The sequence below is a fragment of the Vigna radiata genome, chromosome 8 (assembly GCF_000741045.1).
Source record: "Vigna radiata var. radiata cultivar VC1973A chromosome 8, Vradiata_ver6, whole genome shotgun sequence".
Lineage (NCBI taxonomy): Eukaryota > Viridiplantae > Streptophyta > Magnoliopsida > Fabales > Fabaceae > Vigna > Vigna radiata.
The window spans coordinates 10,001,812-10,028,952 of record NC_028358.1 but is presented as its reverse complement, the minus strand read 5'-3'; the positions used below and the strand labels follow the sequence as shown (position 1 = coordinate 10,028,952).

The 27,141-nt window shown below is 32.8% G+C and overlaps 3 protein-coding genes across 6 annotated transcripts; 1 reads left to right on the top strand and 2 right to left on the bottom strand.

The window, feature by feature from the left end:
* Positions 1–1,982: 1,982 nt before the first annotated feature.
* On the bottom strand, positions 1,983–4,833 carry LOC106770202 (cation/H(+) antiporter 15-like). The gene is made up of 3 exons (XM_014656026.1): positions 4,615–4,833; positions 3,490–4,488; positions 1,983–3,218 (listed from the first exon to the last, which is right to left on the bottom strand). The coding sequence occupies exons 1-3, from the start codon at positions 4,831–4,833 to the stop codon at positions 1,983–1,985; spliced, it is 2,454 nt and encodes an 817-aa protein (XP_014511512.1).
* Positions 4,834–10,563: 5,730 nt separating this feature from the next.
* LOC106772770 (pentatricopeptide repeat-containing protein At2g32630-like) lies at positions 10,564–14,250 on the bottom strand. 2 transcript variants are annotated; one of them, XR_002669080.1, is made up of 2 exons: positions 11,734–14,250; positions 10,564–11,193 (listed from the first exon to the last, which is right to left on the bottom strand). XR_002669080.1 is itself a non-coding variant. In XM_022784748.1 (2 exons), exon 1 carries the CDS (start codon positions 14,205–14,207, stop codon positions 12,309–12,311), a length of 1,899 nt encoding a protein of 632 aa, XP_022640469.1. In that variant the 5' UTR covers positions 14,208–14,250; the 3' UTR covers positions 10,564–11,193; positions 12,272–12,308. The 2 variants fall into 2 exon arrangements, 1 of the variants encoding a protein (XP_022640469.1); XM_022784748.1 differs by having other exon boundaries at positions 12,272–14,250.
* Positions 14,251–21,770: 7,520 nt separating this feature from the next.
* LOC106771197 (small acidic protein 1) lies at positions 21,771–25,527 on the top strand. Of its 3 annotated transcripts, none has more exons than XM_022785057.1 (2): positions 21,771–22,022; positions 25,228–25,527. In XM_022785057.1, exon 1 carries the CDS (start codon positions 21,808–21,810, stop codon positions 21,991–21,993), a length of 186 nt encoding a protein of 61 aa, XP_022640778.1. In that variant the 5' UTR covers positions 21,771–21,807; the 3' UTR covers positions 21,994–22,022; positions 25,228–25,527. The 3 variants fall into 3 exon arrangements, with proteins under 3 accessions (XP_022640778.1, XP_022640779.1, XP_014512611.1); XM_022785058.1 differs by lacking the exon at positions 25,228–25,527 and adding an exon at positions 22,406–22,525 and having other exon boundaries at positions 21,771–22,000; XM_014657125.2 differs by having other exon boundaries at positions 21,772–22,000.
* Positions 25,528–27,141: the final 1,614 nt, after the last annotated feature.

The window sequence follows — 27,141 nt, the reverse complement described above, 5'->3', positions numbered from 1 at the left end:
ATTTTCTTTTTTTTTTTATTGCCGATTGGAGAGCTTTCTATGCTGCCGGTGATGGTTACCTCCTCCGTCCAATCTCAAGGCTCTCCCCCTTTGCCTAATATTATGTCCTTTTTGGTTGCTTCTGCCTCCTTTTTGGAACGTAATCTCCTACCTACGCTTAAGGAGGTTTATTTAACTTTTTTTTTGAATATTGTGTGATAAGCAAGCAACATAAATTGAAGTTTTCTATAAGCACTACCAAAAGCAAACACATATTAGACTTGGTTCATTCTGATGTATGGGAATCATCGGGATTATCCTTAGGAGGGGAAGAGTATTTTCTGTCTATTGATGATTACTCCAGGAGATTATGGGTTACTTCATCCAGAGTAAGTTATATGTGTTACCAGTATTCAAGGAATCCAAAGCAGAAGTAAAACTTAAAATTGGGAAAGGAATTTAAGTGCTTAGGCTATTTTAACAATGTGAAGGGGTATCGTCAGTAGGGTCCCACTACCCACAAGGTTATTGTTAGTAGGGATGTAATGAAACTCCAACCAAAAGACTCTAAAGAATAAGAAATCTTGGTTTGCATGTTGAATAGGTCTTTATACTATTTAAAGTGCATGCTCAAGTGTTTGTATAAGAGAATTGATTCATTCGTTAACCTTGGTTACTAAAGAAAAAGTTCAGACCATTGTACTTATTGTAATAGGTTTGATGAGAATGATGTTATCATCTTCCTATTGTATGTGAATGACATATTGATGGTAGGCCCCAACAAGTTTGAATCAATAATTAAGGGCACAACTGGTTAAAGAGCTTGATAACAAGGACTTAGGACCGACAAACAAGATTTTAGAGATGCAAATTCATCGAGATAAAAAAGATAAGAAGATTTGGCTTTTTTAAAATAATTACTTATTAAAGATCTTACGACGCTTTGACATGCAAGATTGTAAGCCAATTTCTCTCCAATTTCCTATCAATTGTATGTTATCATCAAGAATGAGCCCTAGCAGTGAAGCGAAGAGGATGAAAATGTCTCGAGTACCATGTGTATCAATGATGAGTAGCCTTATGAATGTTATGATGTGTACAGAACCAGGATCATGACAAATCATTGTGGAGAGCATTACAAGAATAAGAAACATGGATGGCAAAGTATGGTGTAAAAATTTAATTAATTTTCTCAAAATCTTAAAATGAGATTATGAACCAAATAGTCATTATATAATAAATTCAAATGTTTCTCCTTAAACACCTCATTCTCCTTCTCTTTCTTGTATAATATCTGAAAGAAAATTTGAAGATAGAATATTAGTTTCCTTTAAAGATTTTTTATATTTATTTTTCTCTTTAAGACAAAAAGAGAAGGATATGTAATTCCAGCATAAATTTTCACAATTTTTTTTTGTCTATTGTCGGTATTTTTTCTCATATTTAGTGTGTGTGTTGGTTGGTGTACCCATCGCAAATTAAAGAAAAGAAAACACAAATACCTGATAATAAACTAAATAATTTGCGTTTGGTTGCCACAATTTTGTTTAAGACTTGTACTTTCTTTTCATGTTATTTCAATATTAGTTTGTTGTGATTCAACATTCTTATTCTTTAGTTGATCTTATCATTTGTCGTGATTCAATATCCTTATTCGTTAGTGAATCATCATCACCACCCCTCGTAGAGCAGAGAGACAATACAAGATAAACTAAAGTTCTTTTGCAATTAAATTCTGTATATATGCATAACACATATATAGAACAACCACGAAACTAAAATAAATAAATCTTAAAAATTAATTTCAGAAGGATTAAAATGAAAAAAAAAATGGTATATTATTATATTTAAACCATTGAAAAAATGATTCCCATCACGTTGTCTGTGAGAAAGACAGAAAAGACAACATGCAGTTCCAAAACTGGATTGCTCTCATGAGTACAAAGGATGTTTTGCTTTTTTCCTTGTGAGAGATCTTAAGATTGTGTTATGTTACTGTTTCTTCACAAAATTTCATCACAGACCTTACTAGTGTGATGTTTTCTGCTACAATGAAGTTTAGACTTTCTCTCCATGGTGTATTGCTGCACAACAAGCAGTGATGAGTTTGTGCCAAAACTGGCTGAAGCTACAATGTCCCCCATGACCCCAAGTTCAGGGCTGTCACACCATTCCAACAACCTTTTAAAAACTGTGTAGTTATTGCCACTACCTTGTCCCAAAATGTACAAGTCACACCCTTTTTGGTCTATCTCATGGAGGACCAAAGGAATCTCCTCACCAGTTTCTAACCTCAGTTCGCTCTCTGAGTATGTGATGGCGTCACTGTTGTGCAACCCTTTGTGCCTGAAGTGAAATATGTGTTCATCATCTAGCTCTTTCTGCATAACACTGTCCATCTCTGTAGATAACACTCCACTGGAATCATTCTGGAATGCTTTTCCTTCTGCAACCTCAGTACCTGACACCAGAAGCCTAACTACATGCAACTTTGTGGCTGAATGTGATGCCATTCTCCATGCGATCGACAAGGCTTCCCGATCATCAGGCCCTCCGATGAATATCACAATGATGCTCATTGTTGCAGTGGACAATGACCTCAGTCCACGGTTGACAAGGATTCCCACAGAACAAGGTGGTGCCTGCAACACGTTCTGGTTTATGTCACAGAATGCTGTTTTGGTTGTTTCTAACTCTCCCGAGCTTAGTTCTTTGTGGAATGGTAGGAGAATAAGGTTTGCTCGTTTCTCTTCTGTGACATTGTATATATCCTGATGGATTGTCTCATAGGTTGCAACAATGCCTGATGTGTCAAATCTCACAGCTTTGTATACCTCCACAAACTCGTTGAATGCATTGTATATGGTCTCAAACTCTTCTTGTGATCCATACTGCTCTGAGGATCCCCCTTGAACATTTGAGTTGTCGATTTGTGCCACAAGAAGGCCAGTGCCTCGTCTTGTGAGTTCCACAAGGTGAAGGACTGAGACATGTAAAGGGGAAGTTCTGGTGGCATTTATGGCTTCAAGAACATAGATCATGCCAAGGGCTTGGTGAGAGTTGTGGACACAAGCTGCAACTCGAAGTTCTGCTTCGCACCATAGTTTCTGCACAGTCCTTTGCTGGGTCTGCTTGAACCGAAGTTTCGGCTTGTAGATGGCATTAATAAAGGGAGATACCACCGTAGTCATGAATAGTACTGCAAGGATCATGATTGTGAAAGCATATGGGTCCAAAATCTGAAAACAAAAATAGAACAGAAAAAGACATCAGAGTTTATTAACTGTGATCTTCAGAGATAATGGATTAAGTTGCTGCATGCAAATTTCCAACCTGTTTGGTTTGTGAAAGCATTTTAGTATATGAAAACAGGAAACAAAGTGAAAACATGTTGATGAACATAGGAACCAAAAGATGTTTTCTCAATGTAAACAAGGTTTTAGTAACCAAGCAAGAATTTGAAAGAGGAGCATGATATGATATGGTAAGAGTTTGGTTGGAAAATAGTACACTTTTGTCCCAGGCAATGCTTATAAGAATCACTGCCATGATGCCCTTGGTGTTGAGGAGCAATCCAAGGCCAACTCCATCTCTTGAAGACATACCATAGTAGACAGTGACCAGCAAAGAGCTCAAAATTTTTGGTATGGCTAACAAGAACACCATGAAGAGAGGAAGCAACACTGAGTGGTTTTCAGACCAAAGTGACTCCAGGTTTAGTCTAAAGCCAAAACTTGCAAAGTAGACAGGAACAATAATTGCAGTAACAAAATCATCCAACATTTCCAACAATAAATCAGCAAACTTCCCACTGGGCAAAATTAGTCCATACACAAAGGCCCCAACAACATGGTGTGATCCAAGCAAGTCTGTGATGTACGCACAAATAAAAAGTCCCATCATCACATCCAGCAACTTTGAGGAGTTCCATGACTCAGACCTCATTCTGTGTTCAACCACTCGAGCCAGAATTGGACGCACCACGCAGAAGCAGAAGGCAATGAACAGCAATGTGCATATTAGTGAGAGGAGTGGTTTTCCACCCGCGTGGGAAAAGGGAATGAAGAGTGAGAACAAAACCCAGCCAAATGCATCAATTAGAATGGCTGCTGTTAAGGCATCTTTTCCAAGCCTTGTGTAGAGGATCTTGAGATCTGATAGGAGCCTTGCAAGGACTGGAAAACTGGTGACAGAAAGAATTGCACACCAAAACATATACCCTTTAGCAGTGAGCGCAACGCTTGATCCGCCTGCTAAGTCATGCTGTAGAGCAAGAAAACCAGCTCCAACCAATGCTGGAATAAGAATGCTTGCAACAGCAATGACTACAGCCTGCTTGCTTGATCTCAAGATGGTGTCGCAGTTCATTTCCAACCCAGTAAGGAACACATAGTACATGATTCCAACATTCGCAAAGGTTTCAACACTCATGATTCCTTCCGGACGGTAAATCATGTGAAAAACTCCAGGGATTCTTCCCAAAAATGATGAACTCAAAAGCACACCACCCTGCATACACAGTATCAAGTTTATGTAACTGTAAGTGATTCATATTTGATAGCAAAGTTTAATTTCCTGAAACATGTCATCTAAAAGCTATATTTGTTATACACACATATGAACATGAACACTTACAAGCATCTGGGCAACCGTAAGAGGTAGGTGGAATTGCTTGAGGATGTGGTGAAAAAAACTAGATGCAAGGATATTGTAGGCAATTTGAATAGACAGAAGAGGAACACGTTCTGAAATGACATTATCACTCCTCCAGATTATGTTGCTAAGATCAAACGTTGTATTGTAACATGCAAATTCTGGGATAAAGTTCAGAGTAGCATTCCCTTCCCTTGTCATCTCAATCTTCTTCTATGAGGCCTTAATTAATTTTCTTTGAACTTTTTGTTTTTAATTTTCTTTGAAATATTTGTTTTTTCATCCTTATTTAAACAAAACCATGTAGCTGGAGAACATGCAAGGTATTACCACGACATTCTAAGCTGGCACAGTTCAAATAGCCTTTTTGTTGTCTGTGTGCTACAACAGATTACCACATTGATGATGTTTTTTCTTTGTCTATGGAAATGTCTATGGAAATGCACACTATAATTAAACATTTGGTTGCTAATTAAAGATCAACTGAAAATAACTAATTAAAGTATTTGTGCATCCAACAAACGAACTATAGCAGAATATATTAATAAACCATTCCAATTTCATTGGAAGAAACGAAAGAGAGGTTTTATTTTATTGGTATTTTTAATAGATTTTGGTACCCACAAACATTAAAGATAATTATTAACAAAACACGAATTACTAACAAAAAAGAATGACAGGATTTTTTTGTCTATATAGATGTGATTTATGGGGGATGCAGAAATGGTTCATAATATCGGAAAATCAAATCACCTATTACTTTGGAATTTCTAACTTTTTGTCTACTGCAATTAAAAATAGCTTATTACTAAAAAGATCATTACTGTTTAAGAGATCATTTTTTAAAATAATTCATGTGTTTCAATTGAAGAAACAAAACAGAGAATTATAACTTTTATTATTACTACTACTATTATGCTTAATTAAGTGTTATGTTTTTAATAAATTTAATTTTTTTTCCAGTTTTTATTATTATTATTATTTTGTTTTTTGAATACTTTAATTTTGTAATTTTATTTCATCTGACCTTTGCTCACAGTTTTAGTCATATGTAGATATTTCATTTTTCTGATTCTAGTTGTATTGAATTCTAAATTTATAGGACTTTAAAATAAATATATAGTTGGGTAAATTTGAACTTTTATGTTATTTACTATTATTTTTAGAAGTTGAGATTGATTTGTTAAAATTTTGGAGGGTTAAATATGTTTGTTTTTCACAACTTCTACTATAATTGATTTTTTTTTATCAAACTTTCATGTATAGTTTGTTCTTAAATTTAAAAATAAATAAATATAATTATCTTAACTTAATTATTTATATTTTTTACATAAACATGTGAACTGTAATACCATTTGATATGTTAAAAAAATTTAATAGCATTTAAGTTAGAAGATTATCTCTACTCATTTATTTTTAAAGTTTGAAAAACAAATATTTGAAGACAAAAATTACAATTTCACGTTTAGAAATTAAAAATATATTTAATTTAATTTTATATATTAAAAGAAGAATTTATTTGTCAATTTTTTTTTTTGTTTTGTCTAATTGTTCTCTATTTTCGTTTTCATCTTTTCATATTCTTTTATTTTTTTATTGCCTTTTATGTTTTTGAACAGTAGAGAATTAAACTTATGAAAATCAATTCACAAAATTAAGATCAAATAACATAAATTGAGTTTTGAAGTGATTTTTTTTTATAAAGTTTGCTTTTTTTTTTCTTTTATAATTTTGGTTTTTCTAGTGGTATCAATTTATGTTTCTAAAATTATAATTCAAATGATTCCCTGTTTAATATTTGTATATGAATTAGATTGAATGATATTGAGTGTTAATTTGTATAGAGTGATATAGTTGAATCGGTTAATTATTAAAACTTGGATTGAATATTTAAATAACAAAGATTTTAAAACTTGTTCAAACTTTGATTTGTTTTCCTCTTCTTGATTTTTCATTTTATGTTTTAGTTCTATAAATCTCCAAATTAATCTATACAAGAATAATATTAAATATTGAATTATTATATACAATTTAATGTGTCTAAAAATGCATCTAGTTTGTGTTTTATATGGTAAAATTTAAATAACTTTAATATCTTTGATTTCATAGTGAAAATAATTTATTTGAGTATTTTTTTTTATCCTTTGTTTTTAGCTTTTTTTTTTTTACCATTACATAATGATGTGTAAGAATGACAAAACAAATTAACTTGACCGGTTCCTGACCCAACTTTGGTCCACTAAAAGCAGATCGAGCCAGACTGACCCGTCATTTAAGAATTGGTTGAATTTTACAACTTGACCTACCAAGTTAAAATGAGCTAATGTCGAACTATCGAGCTACATTTGAATAATTTATCACTTATTTAAATATAATATCTCGGTTTGCTTTTGAATTTTCCAAAATATATCAAAACATGTTTATACATTAAATAATTTAAGTTTTTTTAATGATGTCAAGCGCTCAAGTTTACCTATGGGGCTGGCTTAAGTATTATCAAGAACAAGAACGAATTCCTTATGTTTAGGAATGATTTCGAACCATCTTGCTAGATTGGTCGAAATGGACAGAACAGGTTGTATCGAACTACCAGATTGAAGAGGTCATCCCAACTTTTTTTTTTACAAACTAACTCGTTGATTTCAATCCATTTTCTGAAAATGATATGATATGTAATTTCACATTAAGTTATTTTTAATTGCACCTTTACCAAAAATAAACCTCTTAGACCAAAACAAAACGGCATCAAATTCCTATTATATAAATAGCTTTAAATGGACTCATGATGATGAAATGTTAGAGAAGTTAAATCTTTTACACATAACATGCACCGAATTCAAGTCGCATAATGTCAAGTTCATATATGTAGCCAATTTTTCTAGCACGGGTGTTTTTGTTTGAAATACTAGTATTAATTGTTTCAAAGTGTGAAATTAACTAACCTCTTACTCGTTTTAAAGTTTGAGGGATTTTTATCTTAAGTTTCTTATAATTCAATTAACTCATAAAAGTTATTCAGTTATAAAATTGTCCCTAAATATTTCATATCAATCGCAAATGGATTCTTAATTAATTTTTATTAATTACTACTTAATCCCTCAATGCTTTTAATAATTAAGCTTAAAATTTAACTAAATTTTAGTATTTTTACAATTAAATCTTTGGTCAACTAATTTCATGTGAACTAAAAAACTTTATTTTTTGTTTGAATTTCCTTAATTAATTAAACTATACATATATATTAACTAAATTTTTTGGATAGTTAGAATCAAATTATTTTGAATAGTGATGTAAATTTCATATGAACTGAATATGTCTGTGAAAATATTTTAGTAAAGATTTAAAATTTAGTTTTCAAACATCTCATTAAGTTTAAAAACTTTTTTTTCCCACTATTTTCAGTTTAGTTTCATTATTTTAAATACTTTTAATTTAGTCTTACCTTTTTAAAATTTAGTTAATGTAGTAATTTTTGTTAAATTAGTGATAACAACACTATGATAAGAATAAGTGGCATGAACCACCAACGACAATCAAAGTTTACTTATAGAAATGAAATATGACATCAAAATTTTGAAATTATTTTTTTTCACGAAATTTTGGAATCTAAAAATACATTTTAAATTGCATAATTCAAAATTAAGTTGTTCAATATCAAATTATGCAATTCAAAAAGCTAGCATGAACCATAAATGACACAATATATCGGTCAAAATTGACTTGATGATAAAAGGGGCATATACCATAAGCAATTTGAAATTATTATTTTTACTTTTGTATTTTAAAATTTTAAAATTATATTTTTCACTCTTAAATTTTACAATCTAAAAATATATTTTATAGTAAATTTTTTATGTTGAAATTCTTCAATTCGAAAAACTGCATAATTCAAAATTATTATTTTTCTTCTGGATTGATTAATCTAGAATTAATTTTTTTTTTCACTTCCATATCCTTGAATCCAAAAAGTTGTTTTCTTGCTTCAATCTTCGATTAATCTCGAATGTTAAGACCATTTGATGAATCTATTAAAGCATTCCCTGCCATTTGTTGCTTCTACCATTAACTGCATAGTACTTCACCAGATTACCTGCTAAAAAACACAAAAATGACAAAAGATATAAATCATAAACGACAAAAGAGATATTTAAAAAAAAATGTTAGAGTAAGAGAATATATGAAAGTAAAGAAACTAATTGCCAACAATCATTTCTCTTGAAAAATAGGAAAGAAATCCATATAACATTGCCATTCTCAAGTGAGATAGTTGGCAAAGAGGAAAAATACTATAGCTTTCCTTCAAACTAGAGATGGAAAAGCCTTAATTCTTCTTCTTCTCACTAAAAGTATACAAGAGAGTTAGCAGAAGCAAACTAAGAAAATGCTTTCAGTATTCTTCACAAACATTTCTTCTCTTTACTCACTTTGAAATTATTAAAAATTTCAGGTGGGACAATAGGATTTCAGCATCGATACCGAGGATATACTCTACAGAGTTGGATTTTTGCATTCAAGTGGATTTGATATTTGGAAGGCCTATTATACTCAAAATAAAGAAATTTAGCAGTTTTGTAATGATGTTGGGATCAAGATTAAGCAAACTACTGATGAAGATATAGCTTAATCTTGATCAAGAAAATGACAACTCATAAAGCCTTTAGCCACATTAAGCTTTAGTCGATATAAATTCCTCCTAAAATGTAACATAGGAACAACCTAAGTGTCAATACCAGGAAACTCAGTTTTTAGTAGCTTGTTTGTTGTTTTGTTGACCATGAAAAATTAATAAAACTATGGAGGAAAATTATATACAATGCAATCTATGCTAAAACTGGTGCATGAACAAATTTAAGACTAATGGTGAATGAAAATGTAAGAATGCTGTACCAGAATTTATAATATGAAATGATGACGAAAATTATCTAATCAAGATGAGAATGATGAGACATAAATAAAATCATAAAACTAAATTGAATGCAAATGCATAACTGACTAAACACTCTAGATACCCAAATTCACACTCTAGAACTAAGTTTCAAAGTGTTTGTTAAAATGCATGAAAGAAGTGAAACTTTGTAAAAAGCAAAATTAATAGCTGGAACACGTCTATTTCAATGAAAATATGCATGAAATGTATACAAAATTGGTTAAATGCAATGGAATCATGAAGTCACTATGTAAACAAAGATTTTGCAGCAAAAGACACTAAACTAATGCATCGGAATTTTGACAGCAAAAGTAAAATGAGTACTTAACTAGCTAAAACGAAATGCAGTTAGAGAATTCATTATTTTAACATCTAAATCCATCTATAGCAATGCTAATTAACAATTCGAAGAATCAATTTCAGAAAATCATAAGCCTGAATTCATATTCCCAATTTTTGCCAAATCTAGAAAACCTAAGTTCTTAAGAGCAAGCAAAAAATGGAAATCTGAATCCAGTAACAAAATTAGCAATGCAAGCTTGTTTTAAATGTGCAAGAAACATAGAATCAATGATTAAAATTGAGATTAAAACACAGAATATAAAAATCACATTCTAAAGCCTAGATTAACACTTAACAGAATTAACTAACTAAACTAACTGAACTGTCAAATTGTGAAAACTGTAAAACAATGATTGAATCTAGAAATTATCATTGAAAATAAGTTCCTATCATGAAGAGAGAGTGAAACGAAATAAAAGCACTGAAAATACCAACTGGAAACATAAAAACGTAAGTGAACATGAACGAACGCATGAACCAGTGACAGCAGAAAATGTAAATACAAGGTCAATTTAATAGGTCAATCTGAGAGATAAAGCTTGTAAAAGTAATTTGAATTCGAAACTAACATCAGAAGCAAGAAATTGAAGTAGAAGCATTGAGAGTAATGGCTGAAATGTAAGAATTACATTGAATGAAAATCAATTATAGAGAATTAAAACTGGCTGAAATGTAAAAATTGCATTGAATGAAAATCAATTACAGAGAATTTAAACTTCACAGAATGGTAAAAGTCACTGAAACCAGGCTTGAAGGTGCGTGAATCTTGAATCCAAGCAGAGAAAAGAGAAAAGTGTCTGTTCAGGCTCTGTAAAAATGTGTAGAGAGAATGTGAAAAAATGGTTCAGTCGTTGTGAATGGAACCAGTGTGGTCTAATGAGGCGATAGTTGTCGTTGGTGTTACGTATCAGCCCTCTTATAGGCCACTCAACTCCTAAACAATTCATGGCTGGAAAATGCAAGTAAACTAACTACTATTAACTAACTAAACTTTCATAAGTATGATTACGAATAACCTGAACAGCACGTAATCTTCTTAGCTCTTCTAAAATAACTAGCTAATGCATATAAGCATATAATGAAGCAAACTGGCCAATTAACTTCTTCCAAATGGCCTTTTCTCAGATTGGCAGCATCTGACTCCTCTTAATTCTTAGCTTCTTGGACAAATTCAGCTCATCCATCCTATTGCTTCTTCAGCCTCCACTGCCAATTGTTTGTCACGTGTAGCTAGGTTGTCCCCAATTCTTTTCACTGGCTCCCAAAGACTTAGGCTTCCCTAAAGAAGTTAACTGCATCGCAAATTACAACACCATAAATCAAAGCTAGAATATTAGATAGAACTAGGAAATTCTATGCTGCACATGAGACTAAGACTAAAAACAATTAAACTATGCTACTAGAAGAATCCAATCAAGACACTAACGGAAATAACTACTTAAAAACACAATATTAACATATTTTCCTAAAGACTCTATTATTAACAAGAATATCTGAAAATGAATTAAAACTAAGGAATTAGAAGCACAAGCCTCCCAAAAGAAGTGCATTTATCAATGAAAATCATGTCAAAATTGGGACTTTACAACAACCAAGCATAAGAGTCACATTGCAGAAACAACGTTTAGTTTGTGTTTGAACTTGGGGAAAAATCAATATATATCTCCCATTGTTCTATGCATTATGTACGAGATGGAATGAAAAGACATTGAATAAAACAATAAGTTTTACTTTGTTAGATGTCTATTTAGCTTTACAACTGTTGGCAGTGGGTCAAAATATTAATTTAGAAGAAGACAATGAATGTAACACAAGAAAAATGTTTCATGGACCTGTTGTTCGGTTAGCAGATATTGTTCACAAAGGTGATGAACTTCGTAGTACAGATGATGCAGAGGAATTTTGTAAGTTGTACATTCTTCTTGCATTAAATGAGCTGTATTTTCCAAACACAAGTTGTATTGTTTCATAGGGATTGGTTAAGTTAGTAGATGATCCAGGAATGATTGACAAATATAACTGGGGTGTAGCTGTGTATGATAGCTTTATTGAAAGTCTCCGTCGAACATCTGATTGTTTATTGGAGGAAAGGAATTCATCACGAAGGACTCTCGTTAGTTCTTTGAACAAATCTGACCAACTCCCATTTCTGTGAAATACTCCAGCAAAGTCTCTAATCACCATCATAGGGTATGTATAATTCATCAACAGATATAGGAAGGAGGTTTGTACGTATTACCCAACACAAGAATATTTGTACAATGTAACAGTTTCAGAGCTCTAATTTGGTACTGTGTTGTGGAAGATTTTTTTTTTTTTTTTCATTCAGGCTTCAAGAACAAAATCATAATGTATGAGCCACCTCCACACCTGAAATTGACAAACTAGAGTTTGCCAGCTCGAGGCATCAGAAGAGTCTATTTTCCGTGCACCACTCATTTTGTTTCGCAGCAACATGAGAACTGACTTTATGAAGACTACCAACAAGTGCAGCAAAAACTCTATCATCAGGTGCTAGACCCATTCTCATCATCTCATCATAAAACTTAAAAGCTTCATCTGCTCTCCCTTCCTTGGATAAACCATAAATAATAGCTGTATATGTCTTTACGCTTCCTCTTATGCCCTTTACCAACATTTCACTGAAAAGCTTCAGAGCCTCGTCTACCCTGTTAACTATACATTCCCCATGTATCAGTGATGTGTATGTAAATACATCTGGCACTATCCCCTTCCCAATCATTTCAGATTTTAACACATGAGCTTGCTTTATTTTTTCTTTCTTGCTATATGCATCTATTAGAGTATTATATGTAACAATATTAGGCACCATTCTCTCTTTATCCATATTCCCTAAGATCCTCTCAGCTTCTGCAAGGTTTCCTTCCTTACAATATATCTCAATTAAAGTAGTGCAAGTAACAACGTTCGGAGTTACTCCTTTCTCCACCATCAAATTTAGGGTCCTCTTGGCTTCTTCATACCTGTGCAATTTACATAGCCCACTAGCAAGAGTGCTGTATGTAAACACATCGGCTTCAAATCCCTTCCTTTCCATGATAACTTGCAGCCTGAAAGCTTCATCCATCATCCCTCTCTTACAATAACCATCCATCATCGTGTTAAATATCACCACATTCAGATCAAGCCCCTTAGTCTGCATCTCTTCCAACAAGATTTCTGCAGCCTCCATTTGCCCCGCCTTGCACATTCCGCTAATCATCGCCCCGTAAGTATGAGTATTTGGAACAATGCCTTTCCAAATCATCTCATCAAACAAAGCCAACGCCCTTCTAACATTTCCCGCCCTACAATTCCAACTTATCATCGACGTGTACACATAAACATCCATCTGCATGTTCCTCTCACGCATTTCCTCAAACACCTTTTCAGCCTCCCCAATTCTCCCGGAACTCGCATACCACTCAATCAAAATAGTGTACGTCGTCAAACAAGCCAGCACTCCCTCACTCTCCATCAACCCCAGTATCTCCTCGACCCCCTTTCGATCTTTCCTCACAACACAAGCATTCAACAATGTATTATAAGTAAAAACAGTCGGCCTCACAATGCCTCTCTCAGCCATCTCCTTCATCAACTTCTTACCCCTATCGATCTCTCCTCTCCTACACAACACATCAACCACAAGAGTCAAGGACTGAACTCCGATATCAACGCGGCCACATTCCACCATCCGATGAAAGAATCTCACACAGAACTCCACCTCTTTACATCTCTTCAAAGCAAGCAAAAGCACAAAGCAAGACCTACCCTCTATCGCCAACCCCTTTGACATAACATAATCAAACACCCAAATAGCCTCTCTAAACATTCTGTTATCAGCACACACCCTGAACAACATGTCACATAGTTTCTCAACAAAATATGACTCACTCTCACTTTCACTTCCAAATTGAGACTCACATTCATCAACTAGAGAAACAAACTCACGAACAGGGTGCTTGATTTCCACATTGGTGACAAGGGAATTCAAAAGGGTTCTCATTGATGCAAATTGTTTTGCTGAAAAGAGCCTATAGAGGAGGATCAGGTGGGCTTTGAGGTCTGGTTTTTGGGGGTTTTGTGTTGCGAGGAAGTGGAAGAAGGATAAGCAGGAGCGAGGCGGAAGAGATGGGTCTGAGAGAACATAGTAAGTGATTTGAGGTGCGATGCATGGGATCACAGAGTGAGGTTTGAAATAGGTGGAGTTGAGAAGGCTTTGGGTTATGTTATGAGCGAGTTGAAGATGTTCAGTGTTTACAGGAAAAGAGGCCAGGAATCTCGAAAGAAACCTCTGAGAACACATTGAGAAAATGGTGAAAAATTAGGTCAAAGAGATTAAGAAGTTCATATCTTACAACAAAATACCTAAATAGCACTCCATTAACTTTACTTACCAGAATTAACTCCATTACTTTTTTTACATTTTATATATTCAGTTAGATTGATATAAAGATATAAAAAAAGTTATAAATATTTTATTGATAAATTATTTATAATATAAAAACTATTAAGATATTTTTCATGATTTAATAAAAATAAGCACAAAAAAATGTTTAAAATGATTGGGAACTATTTTTAATATTTGAAAATATTTTAAATTTATAAATAATATAAATTAATAGTTATTTTAAGATTTTCAATTATTGAAAGCATTATAAAATAAAATTAATAATAATAAATATTTATATAAGCATATGCTAACACTGTTAATAACAATAATAATATTGATTTTTATCTGATTTTATATTAGTTTTTAAAAAAATACTAGTTTAATAGTGTATACTATTTTAAAATTCATAATTAATTTTTTTAATTATTGAAATTAATGTTAATATTAAAAATGTAAGTGTAATTTAAATTAATAACAGTTATCAAAAATTTTATTTATTATATAAAGAATTTAAATTGACATTCCTTCTAAATTATAAAAATTAATAAAACATTTTCTTTTTTTTATTTTTTTTGGAATGTTTTCATATTTTGTTGTAATTCATGGTATTATAACTTAAGATATATGTTTGAGAATATTAAAGCTCCTGTAGTTTTATGGTTTTCTAACCTAAGACTCGTTTACGTAGAACATACTCACGATTAAAAGTAAAAAAAGCACTTCACGTCTGTATATAACACTTAGAATTGTAAGTACAATAATAAAAATATTAAGCTGATTACTAACTCAACTAATTTTATATTTAATTCTTAATTAATGAAATGGTCAAAAATACTCTTAAATAATATATCTCAATAGTCCTGCATTTGAGATACTCAAATTCTAACTCAAATATCTTATGAATTAATTTGTATCAAAAGATAAATTGTTAACTTTATAAAAGATAAAGGTTAATTAATACACTATAATTTTATTTATCTTTAATCATAACAACATGGCTCATATTTTATTTTATAAAGATGGTTAATGATGAATTTGGATTTTCTGTTGAGTTTTTGTTATATTTCTTTATTGTGTTTTCAAACTGCGTTAACTAGTTAAAAATGGATTAGATTATTTTTTATGAGGTGATTAAATTTGATTTGGTTGAAGGAGGTGCAATTCAAACATGTTCGACTCCACTCAACTTGAGTTTTTCTAATTCAATTTGGTTCAATGAGGACCTAGCATGACTTATCCCTATGTGGCTCTATTAAGACATAACATGATGCAAACTCGATTAGACTTAGCTTGAGGTGGATCAATTTTATTTGACCTAACATGAACACAATTATACTTAACTAGACCTAACATGGATCTGACTTAACTCAGCTCAAGGTGGGTTCGATTTGATTGAGCCCAAGGTGGACCCAAAATGAACTTAACTTGACTCAGCTTGATATGAATCTAACATATGCTTGACTCTACTCACTTAACGTAAACCCAAACTCTAATTATGCGACTTGGGCATCAGATGTTAAACTTTGGCTTAAGAGTTAAGGGTATCTTGATCATATTACTCAGAATGTGACAACTATTGATTCCGCTGCAGTTACCATTGGTTGAAAGTTGATGCTCAGTTATGCATTGTTCTCAAGGGTGCCCTTCATTCCTCTTTAAAATAAATTTTTCGTTCCTACGAAACATGTTTTGAAATCTGGGAACACATTAAATTATTATACACCAATGATACTCAACGTCTTTATGGTGTTTGTCATGATCTTCTCATTGTTCTTGCTCCTCGGCGTCAGGACTCTATGACTGATTATATGGATAAAATTCATGCTCTTTTTCATGAGTTTAATGAATTATTGTCTCCTGCTTCTACTCTTGCCAAAGAAATAGAGTAACGGTCAAAGTTATTCATGCTGCTAGCATTGCACGACCTTTCTAATGAGTATTCTCATGTTCGTGATCAGATTTTGGGTTCACCTGTTGTCCCCACTTTGACTTCTACTTGTTCCACTTTTTTGCTTGTACCTAGTAGACCCATCAATGATACATATGTTTCCTCTACGTTGGCATCTCAACATCATGACCGCAATCACTCTCACAAACCAGGAAAAGGACGTCTCAAGTGTAACCATTGTGGCAAGGTAGGTCACATTATTGACAGGTATTATGCATTACATGGTCGCCCTCCTAGATATGCTGCAATTGTTCAAACTACTTCTTCGTCACAATCACCTACTGGGGATCCTCCTTCATTTAATATTAGTGATGACTCTGTTATTTTCAGTAAATTTCTCAAATGGTATAAGGACCAACAACCTTCTAGTTCCACTGCATCTGTAGCACACACAAGTACATCTTTTATTGGTCTGAGTCCATCTTCTTCTTTTGACTCTTGAGTTTTTTACTCGGAAGCCACAAATCACATTACTGGTAACAAATCTTTGTTTTTCTCTTTGTCCTCTTCGAATCCTTTACCTTTTGTTACAATGGCTGATGTATTTAGAGGTTTAGCTCATGGTGTTGGGATTGTTAACATTTTTCCTTTTTTATCCATTGATAATGTTCTTTATGTCCCTGGGTCTCCTTTTAACTTATTATCTGTCAGTCATCTAACTCGTTCTCTTGATTGTGATATTTCTTTTGACAAAGATTTTGTTTGTTTATAGGATCGGAGTTCGAGACAGGTGATTGGCACCGGATGTGAGTCTCATGGTTTTTATCATCTTCGCCCCACTATACATATTGGGACAGTTATGGAGTCTCCATCTCTTCTTCATGCTCAGTTAGGTCATCCCAGTCTTGCCAAACTACAACAACTTGTTCCTAGCTTATCCAAGTTGTCCAATTTGGTCTGTGAGTCACGTCAATTAGGAAAACATATTCGTAGTTCCTTTCCTCGTAGTGTCTCACAACGTGCTTCGTCTCCTTTTGCCTTACTTCATTCTGACATTTGGGGACCTAGTCGTGTTAAGTCTAATTTAGGTTTTCAATACTTCATTACCTTTATTATGATTATTCTAAATGTACTTGGTTATTTTTAATGAAAAATCGTTCTGAGTTATTGTATCATTTTTAAACTTTTTATAATGAAATTAAAACTCAGTTTGGTGTTTCTATTCAAATTTTGCATAATGATAATGGTCGTGAATATCTTTCCCACTCTTTTCAACAATTTATGGCTTCTCATGGTATTCTTCACCAAACTTCATGTGCTTATACACCTCAACAAAATGGGGTGGCTGAGCGTAAAAATAGACATCTTATTGAAACAACTCGTACTTTTTTAATTCATGGTAACATTCCTCAATATTTTTGGGGTGATGTTGTTCTTACTGCATGTTATCTCATTAATAGCATGCCTTCTTCTGTTTTAGAAAATAAAATACCTTATTCTATTTTATTTCCTCATGAAAGTCTTCACCCATTACCTCTAAAGGTTTTTGGGTCTACATGTTTTGTTCATAATTTTGGTCCTAGTCTTGATAAGTTAGCTCCTCGATCACACAAATGTGTTTTTTTAGGCTTTACTAAATCAAAGAAAGGATACAAGGTTTTTCTTCTTCTCTTAATCATTATTTTATATCTGCAGATGTCACCTTCAATGAGTCTTCCTTTTATTTTAATGATCATTCTTCTTCTGATATGTCTCCTTCTAATACTATCAATATTCCTGTTGTTGTGCCTAGTTCACTAGTTGTTTCTCAACAACCACCAAGTGACTTAATTGAAGTGTGAACTGCCTTGTCTCCTCCGGTTCCGACAACTGAGTCTACCTTTCCAATTGCCCTTCGAAAAGGTATACGTTCTACCCGTAATCCCTCTCCACATTATCTTGCTTTAAGTTATCATAGACTGTCTTCACCTTTTTATACATGTCTTTCTTCTATTTCTTCTGTGGCAATCCCGAAATCTATTAATGATGCCTATGCCATCCTGGTTGGCGTCAAGCCATGCTAAATGAACTAAGTGCTCTTCAGCATAATGGAACTTGGGAGCTTGGCCCATTACCATCTGGGAAATCTGTTGTTGGTTGTAGGTGGGTTTTTGCTATCAAAGTTGGTCCCAATGGAACTATTGATCGCCTCAAAGCTCGTCTTATGGCTAAAGGTTATACTCAAATTTTTGGTTTGGATTATGGTGATACTTTTTCTCCAGTGGCAAAAATGACATTTATTCCTTTATTTATAGCCATGACGGCTCTTCAACAATGACCTCTTTATCAATTGGATGTCAAAAATGCATTCCTTAACGGAGATTTGCAAGAAGAAATTTATATGGAGTAGCCTCCAGGATTTGTTGCTCAGGGGAGTCTTTTGGGTTGGTATGTTGTCTTCGCAAATCCTTATATGGCCTAAAACAATCTCCTAGGGTCTGGTTTGGAAAATTTAGTGATGTTGTTCAACAATTTGGTATTTCTCGTTGTGAGACGAATCATTCAATCTTTTACCATCACTCAAGTGTTGGATCTGTCTACTTGATAGTATATGTTGATGACATTGTTCTTATAGGCAGTGATAGTCATGGTATCTCTCAGATGAAACAACATCTTTGCAACCATTTTTAGACCAAAGATCTTGGCAAACTTAAATATTTCTTGGGTATTGAGGTGGCACAATCCAATGATGGTATTGTTATATCTCAAAGGAAATATGCACTAGATATTTTGGAGGAAACTAGGTTAATGAATTCAAAACCTGTGGACACAACCATGGATCTTAATACTAAACTTCTACCAAAACAAGGGGAGCCTATGTCAGATCCCGAGAAATATAGAAGACTAGTTGGAAAATTGAATTATCTTACAGTTACTCGTCCTGATATTTCCTTTGCAGTTAGTGTGGTAAGCTAATTCCTTAATTCCCCATGTGAAGATCATTGGAATGCAGTTATTCGTATATTAAAGTACATTAAAGGATCTCCTAGAAAAGGGTTGTTATATGGTTCTAGTAACCATACAAGAGTGGTTTGTTATTCTAATGTTGATTGGGCAGGATCTCCTTCTGATAGAAGATCCTACATCCGAATATTATGTCTCTATTGGTGGTAACTTGATCTCTTGGAAAAGCAAGAAACAGAGTGTTGTGGCAAGATCTAGTGTAGAAGCAGAATATAGAGCTATGGCTTCAGCCACTTCTGAACTTGTTTGGCTTAAGCAATTTTTTAGAGAGTTACAATTTGGAGATGTCACGCAAATGACGCTTATTTGTGACAATCAGGCTGCTCTTCATATTAGTTCTAATTCTGTCTTTCATGAGAGGACCAAACACATTGAAATTGATGGTCATTTCATTCGAGAGAAGATTGTATCTGGAGATATTAAGACTGAATTCGTAAATTCAAGGGATCAATTAGCAGATATTTTCACTAAGTCTTTACGGGGACCGATTTGTAACAAGCTTGCTACATACGATTTGTATGCACCAGCTTGAGGGGGAGTGTTAGATATATTATCTTTATTTTATATTTATCTTTTATCCTTATCTTTTATTTGTTAGTTAGTTTGTTATTATTTCTTATTTGTATTTTGGGCTTAGCCCATATTTCTTCTATTATAAATAGAGAACCTTATGTGTGTATTTAACAAAAGGGAGATTTCTCCTCATCTCTTCACTATTTCATAAACCTTAATTTGACCTGGACCTAACTTAACCTTGATCAAACTGAAGCAACCTACTTGATTTGAGCATAATCTAACTTTATCCATTCTAACTTAAGACCAACTCGAAGAAACTTATTCCTACCTAACTCAACATTATCTAAACGAGACATAACTTTTTAAACATGAGTCTAACCCAATAAAAACATATCAAGTTTAACATCTCAATCTGTTAATTATCTTTTAATTATAGGTTTATTAATTTCGGACATCCCTATTTTTGCAGGATCGAATCAAATAGGTCCTCGCATTGTAAATGCTCTCAATTAAATCCCTTATTGTGAAAAAATGAATCAATTTAGACCTCGTCGTTAGTTCCGTATTAACACCGTTAAAGGAGGTGACACGTGTCAGTTCGTGATTTTTTTGAATTTTTGAATTATTTTTATTTTTATTTTTTGTTTATTTATTTATTTTAAATAAAAAAAAATGCCATGTGTCAAACTGATATTATGCCACGTGGCAATGACAATGTGATATGGCACCGACAGTGCCACGTGTCATTGTTAGGCTACATGTCATTGCATTAGTCTCAATTTGGTTCCTGTATTTTTATTGTGTCTCAATTTGATACATGTATTTTTATTTTGTCTCGATTTAGTCTTAATTTTAAAAATTAAAAATTTTTGTCCCTCCTTAAATTCAAACAAAATTTAAATTATATATAAATCTTAACAAATATTTTAAATAAAACTGATATTTTTATTAAATATTTTTAACATGATTAAGTTTAATTATATTTATATTTACTTAATCATATTATGTTATTTAAATATACCTATAAGGGTTAAAACAGTGACATAACATGGTGGTGTGAATTTTTCAAATTTTTTTAATATAAAAAATTAGAGAAAATTTTCTTGAATACGATAATTAAAGGTAATTTCTTCTTTCATAATATTGGGACCAGATTGAGACTAATGCAATGATACGTGGTGTGACAATGACACATGGCACTATCAGTATCATGTCACACTGTCATTGCCACGTGGTACAATATCAGTTTTACACATGACATTTTTTTTTATTTTATTGTTTAAAAAAATTAAAAATAAATAAAAAATAAAAATAATTAAAAAATTCAAAAAAACCACAGTGTTAATACGAAACTAACACGAAGTCTAAATTAATTCAATTTTTCACAATAAAAAACCTAATTGAGAACATTTACAATACAAGGACCTATTCAGAGACGATCATGTAGAAATAAGAATGTCTGAAATGATTAAACCTTAATTATATCATACTAATTTATCTTTACCTAAATTCAATTAGACTTTGTTTGCATAGAATATGGAATTAGATCGAATGAATGTTTTTTATGTGTTTAATTTTTCTTTTTCATTTTCATTTTTAAATACTTTTTTTCTTATGTGAACTTTATGATCCACGAAAGTTTTTAATCTTGACTCGTGTGTCAGCCAAATTATATGTACTCGGCATATTTATTTGAATTTGTAGATGTTATACTTTTCCTTTAAGTGAATGTTTATTTTTAATATAAATTTTCATTAGGTTAATATTTTTTTTGTAATTTTTCTAACATCTAGTTTTTGTATATTATAAATATAATTAAAATTATGAATATGATTCAATTCAACTCTTACCTTTGGTTCAAAGTTGATGCAGAAAAAAATGAATTTAAAAATAGATTCCACTTAATCTTTAAAACAAATTCGAATCGTGTTTTAAACTATTATAATTTAATTTTGTCTAGCCATTTCCAAAATATTAATTTTTTAAACATTTAATATAATAATATTATATAAAATGACAATATTATATTTATAATAAGAAACATTCTATATATAAAAAACCCTAATTTCAGGGGTGTAATTTTTCAGAGAGTGTATGTGAGAGAAGATGCTGAGAGCAATGGAACTATTCGGGGAGATGGATGAGCAAGTGTCGTCAATGGCGATGGATGTCGACGACGTCGACCCTCTCGAGACCTTCGCCGAGGGTGTCATCACCGCCGACCTCAAACTTGCCGATGTGAATTTCTTCAACAACTTCGAAGACGATTTCGATGATGCTGATATCAACTAATCATTACGTAAGGGTTAAATAATTTCCGGGTTAGGGCTTCTTTATCTTGTGCTTTCCTCTCTGTGATGGTGAAGGGAATCGAAAAATAAATAAAAGGACATGTTGTACTCTATTTTTTGAATTTTCGTGTTAATATGATAATTGTGTTTGGTTATTAAATGTACTTCGGTTTTATTTGACTATTGTGAGATTTTTGTCTCAATTTTCTTTAATTATTGTTTGTTTTAATAGTATTCTTGGATTGGAATTGGTTCTAAATTTCGGGTATTGTGCTGCTGGATTGTTCATTGCAGCTGCTGCAGCTGTATGAACTTATTATATGTTTGCACATAAATAACAGAGAAAAAGAAATATACAATTATTTTAACTATTGATGCATCTTTTTACAATTATTCGTCAATGAATCATGTAGCTTCCCAAGGAACCATCCAGAAGTGCCTTCGCATTCTTTCAACATCTGACACGGTAGCACTCATTCAACCACTAGCATTTAGTAGTTAGAAAAGAAGATTGAAATTTGAATTTGTATCTTTTATAAAATGTTGAAATAAAATGGTGTTGATTTTCTTTTGCCACTTTGTTGTGGTTGCATTACAAAGTTGCGAATGCATTGATTTTTTGTGATTTAAATTCGTTTAGCAATTGTGGAAAGTTGCTGTTGTGAGCAATTCCACAATGACAACGTGATCGCAATTGTAGTTGTGAACCAAAATTTAAATTTATGAGAAGTTTTTTGGTTTTCTTTTAATCGAGTAAGTGAAAAAGTATTAAGCGGGTATTCATTACTGAAATTTAGTGTTGAGATTTCAATGTTTTTTTGAATCAAATGAATGGGAGATAAATCTTGCGCGGTGTTTCTTGTATCTGCTGAATGTTTTAGCTGAGGCACTGTCATAGATGTGGGGGATGGGAAGGATGCTTCTAGCCATTTGTTTTGAGGCTTCCTTTGTAGTAAGACAAAGTGTACATGGAGTGTACTCTTGTAAATTAAAGTAAAAAATATCAGTTATTCATGAGAAAACTAATTTGATAATATTTTAAGAGATTACGAGCTAAATTTGTAAGCAGTATTTAGCGTTGGTTTTCTCCCCTTGACTAGCTTGCTCCCTCTTGTAAATTTGTATCTAAAGCAATTATTACTGCAATTTATACTGGTGATTAACTTTTATTAATGTTACAATGCTTGATTTGGAAGATCTAACGAGAATAAGCACATTTTTTATGTGCCAAGAAAGCATTATAGCTAGCAGATGGAAGGTCGCAATTACTAACAGAATTGGTTGGTGTGGTTTCTAATGGAACCTTCATTTACTTATGGTGGTCGCCATTTTCTTTAACTTAAATCACAGAATGACAACAACTTGAATCTTATTCGTGTACTTGAATTTCTGTTGTTTACTTTGTTCGGTATTTAATTCAAAATTGTGCTGATCCAAATTGCTTTAGTTCATGTCAAAAGTTTATTTTGGTAGATTGATGAAATTAGTTTCTCACTGTTTTTGGACAAGTTAGGTTGAATATTCTCTCATTTAGTCGATAGAAATTATGTTTGAACCTGGAGTTATTTTAGAAATTCCCCTGAAGTACTTATTGTTAGCTTTGTTAATGTGGATCTTATTGTTATATTATTAGGTTGTATGTTGTTGCATTTTATGTTGGATTGTTTATGATATGTGCATTTGATATTGTAGATGAGAACGAGTTTCATATTATTTGATGCCTGACCACACGCACTTCTGAAAATATTTGAAAAAAAAAATTGGGAGCAAAGTATGTTAATGAGTCAAATTGTGAATGTTAAATTTAAGAACAATAGAGATTGATAATTGATCATCAATTAAAATAATAAATTAGTTTAGTAATTAAAAACATGTTCATTCGTAAATAGTAGATTATTTGTAGTAAGTAATCAATTAGTACAAGTGAATAATCAACTATCTTGATAAAATAATTGCGTACATGTGTCTTTTGTAATAATATACTTGATATTATATAAACTAATTACTATTAACAACTTAGTAACTACTATGAGATAAAGCCTAATAATTCACTTATGTCTTATTGTCTTTAAAATATTATTGCCTAAAAAATAAAGTTATAAAAGATTATATATCTATGTATATGATAAACAATTACTTCAACTCTTTGTCAATACTAATTTATTTTTATGTCATTACTCACTTGGTTATTTAGTGACTTAAGCTTAGAGAATCATTCATAGGTGAATTTCTATTCAGTGTTGTTCTTAGTCTTTATTATGGTCCACGTCTTAGTTGCGTATCATTAGATTAAACATCTTAACTTCTTTGTGCTTGTCAAACTGTTTAGAAGAATTTTTAAAGTACCCGACAAGAGACATTACTAGTCATGTACTTAATACTTCTTTCATTAGAATTTTTCTCGGAAGTTTAAAGACTTTCACCAAATTAGTTTCAATTTCACAACATTTCAACACTTTGACCATTTATCAGGAATGAATATTTCCACACTAGCTTTCACGAGTCCTGATTACGATAAAAAATATGTTTGATGAAACATCATAGGATTACAAAAATTATATCTAATGAAACACTAATTGTTGAGAATGTAACTTCATGGATATTATAATTGTTTTCTCTCAAAGGTTAAAAGGTATAATCACATAATCTTTTCGCTTGATCAGATTTTATATTGTGTTTGCATCTTCTTTCTTTTATAGACTTTAGAAAGTATTTGTTGCAAAGCCAATCTTTTATCTCAAGCAAATATTTTGATCTTTGTATATCAGACAACGTATAGTTATTGCAAAATAGTTCAAATTCTTGCTCAATATCATGCTTTTGTTAATCTTTGACATCTTTTGAAGAATAAATAGTATATTTCCATTTATATTTGAAATTAAACCCTTTCAGATAATAGTGTGTTTGATGCTATATATATGACTATTGATAAAAGGGTTTTTTCATAGATGATGTTTCTAAAACTACATGTAAAAACTCGAGTTACACTTTGGCGTGACAAACCATATGAGCCTTCATTCGTCTTTTTTAATACTGTATGTTTCTCTTTCTAGTAATCATATTAATATTGCCAAGACATTCCTACCACAATAACCGGACATAACAATATTTATCTTTTTTTCATCTCTCAACTTTAAAGATATCTTTCATGTTCTAAAACTTTGTAATAACCGTATTTATGTTTAATGACCTAAGTTGTTTTGTAACCTTTTTTCTTCCTTATTGTATTTTTTAGGATCTTGTCACAAAGACGACAATTGAAATTGTTGAGGAACAGGGAAGATTGTATTGCCTTGAAGTCTTGAGAAGCAAGGATAGTACTAGACGATAAATGATTACCTTTTGACTCCTGTCTTACACTACTTTCGAGTCCTCTTTTGTTGTTTAAGACATATATCTTTTTATGTTTTAATGTTTATGTTTCCTTTATTTTTCAAAGACTCTTCAAGTATGATGTATGTCAATTTACAAGACACCATTATGTCGTATATCCGTTTAGTAATACAAAAACTGTTCATCCAAGATTAGTAAATAATTAGTTCAATGTTATTGCATTGACATATTTCATTAGTGACATTTTATTTTTAGCATAGTAAGAAAAAAAATCTTAATATAATTTTTTTAATTTCATTAGTCTTTTCTTAAATTTGGTATCTAGAGCTTAGTTTTTGTTCCAGCATGTTCTACGGTCTTTAGTACACATCACAGTCGCCGTTACCAATGCAGTCATTGCCTTTGTCACAGTCGTCGGAGTTCTAGAATCGACCAACGATCGCACCATCCGAATCGTCTCGGTCGGGCGACCATCGTGGTGTAAAGATCGCGGCGGACGAACCACCCACGCGCCTTTACGCGTCGCCGCAACAGTCACCAGATCCGTCGCTTCTCGCTATGTGTGTCGGCGCGTCGTCGGAGAGTTTCGCCGTCGACCAAAACCGTCGTGATTGCCTCCTCGCCCTCTTTCTGGATCTGGGGTCGTTGCGTCAATCAGAGCACTTTGGATTTTTAAGGTTTCTCTCTTTTCATGACGTCTTCCTCGTTTACAAACACCTCTGTTGGTGGCTCATCTTCTGATTCCTCAATATACACCAATTATGTGAATGTACACTTGTCCATTGACAAGTNAGATGACACAAATTATGCAACATGGGCATCCGACATCAAACTTTGGTTGAAGAGTCAGGGTTATGTAGATCACCTTACTCAAAATGTGACTAGTGCTACCATAGATGACAATTCTCACTAGATGAAAATTGATGCCCAATTATGCATCGTCATAAAGTCCACCATTCACTCCTCATTGAAACAAATGTTTCAATCATATGAAATATGTTCAGAAGTATGGGCACAAGCGAAGTTGTTATACACAAATGACCCTTAACGTCTTTATGGTGTTTGCCAGGACCTATTCACTATTATTGGTCCGTGCAGTCCTGGTCCCATGGCAGAATATTTGGGTAAAGTTCATGCCCTCCTTCATGATTTTAATGAGCTATTACCTCTTGCTTCCACTCCTGCTGAAGAACTGGAACAATGATCAAAGTTCTTCATGTTGTTGGCATTATACGGACTCTCTGATGATTCCTCTCATGTCCGTGATCAGATTTTGGGTTCTTCTGTCATACCCAACTTTACTTCTACTTGTTCTGCTCTTTTGTGTATTCCAAGCAAACCAGTCATTGAGACATCTCCTCATACTAATGATTCCTCAGTTATGGATGCCCAACGTGATGATCGAAGTCGGTCTCGCAAGCCAGGTAAAGCACGACCAAAATGTGACCACTGTGACAAGCTAGGCCACATAATTGATAAATGTTATGCGCTTCATGGACGTCCTCCTCGACCTACAACAATGGCTAATTCTGATCCACCTCCCCGATCACCGTTTGTAGTCCATCCTACTTCATCAAACACTGTAGACAACCCTGCAGTCTTCAATGAATTTCTCAGATGGTATGAGGATCGCCAACACTCTAGTTCCACTACATCTGCATCTGTTGCACGCACAGGTACACCTTTTGTTGGTCTGACTCACTCCCTCGGATCTTGGGTCCTTGACTCAAGTGCCACCGATCATATCACTGGTAACAAGTCTTTGTTTTCTTCCTTGTCATGTCCGGATAAATTACCCTCGGTAACAATGGCTGAT

Bases quoted from the DNA above. Each gene is read 5' to 3' on its own strand.
- LOC106770202 (XM_014656026.1), bottom strand. From the start codon at position 4,833: ATGACAAGGGAAGGGAATGCTACTCTGAACTTTATCCCAGAATTTGCA. The intron at 4,489-4,614 runs GTAAGTGTTCAT...CTGTGTATGCAG, and splicing joins TTACGGTTGCCCAGATGCTT to GGTGGTGTGCTTTTGAGTTC. The intron at 3,219-3,489 runs GTACTATTTTCC...TTTTGTTTTCAG, and splicing joins GCATTGCCTGGGACAAAAGT to ATTTTGGACCCATATGCTTT.
- LOC106771197 (XM_022785057.1), top strand. From the start codon at position 21,808: ATGCTGAGAGCAATGGAACTATTCGGGGAGATGGATGAGCAAGTGTCG.
- LOC106772770 (XM_022784748.1), bottom strand. From the start codon at position 14,207: ATGTGTTCTCAGAGGTTTCTTTCGAGATTCCTGGCCTCTTTTCCTGTA.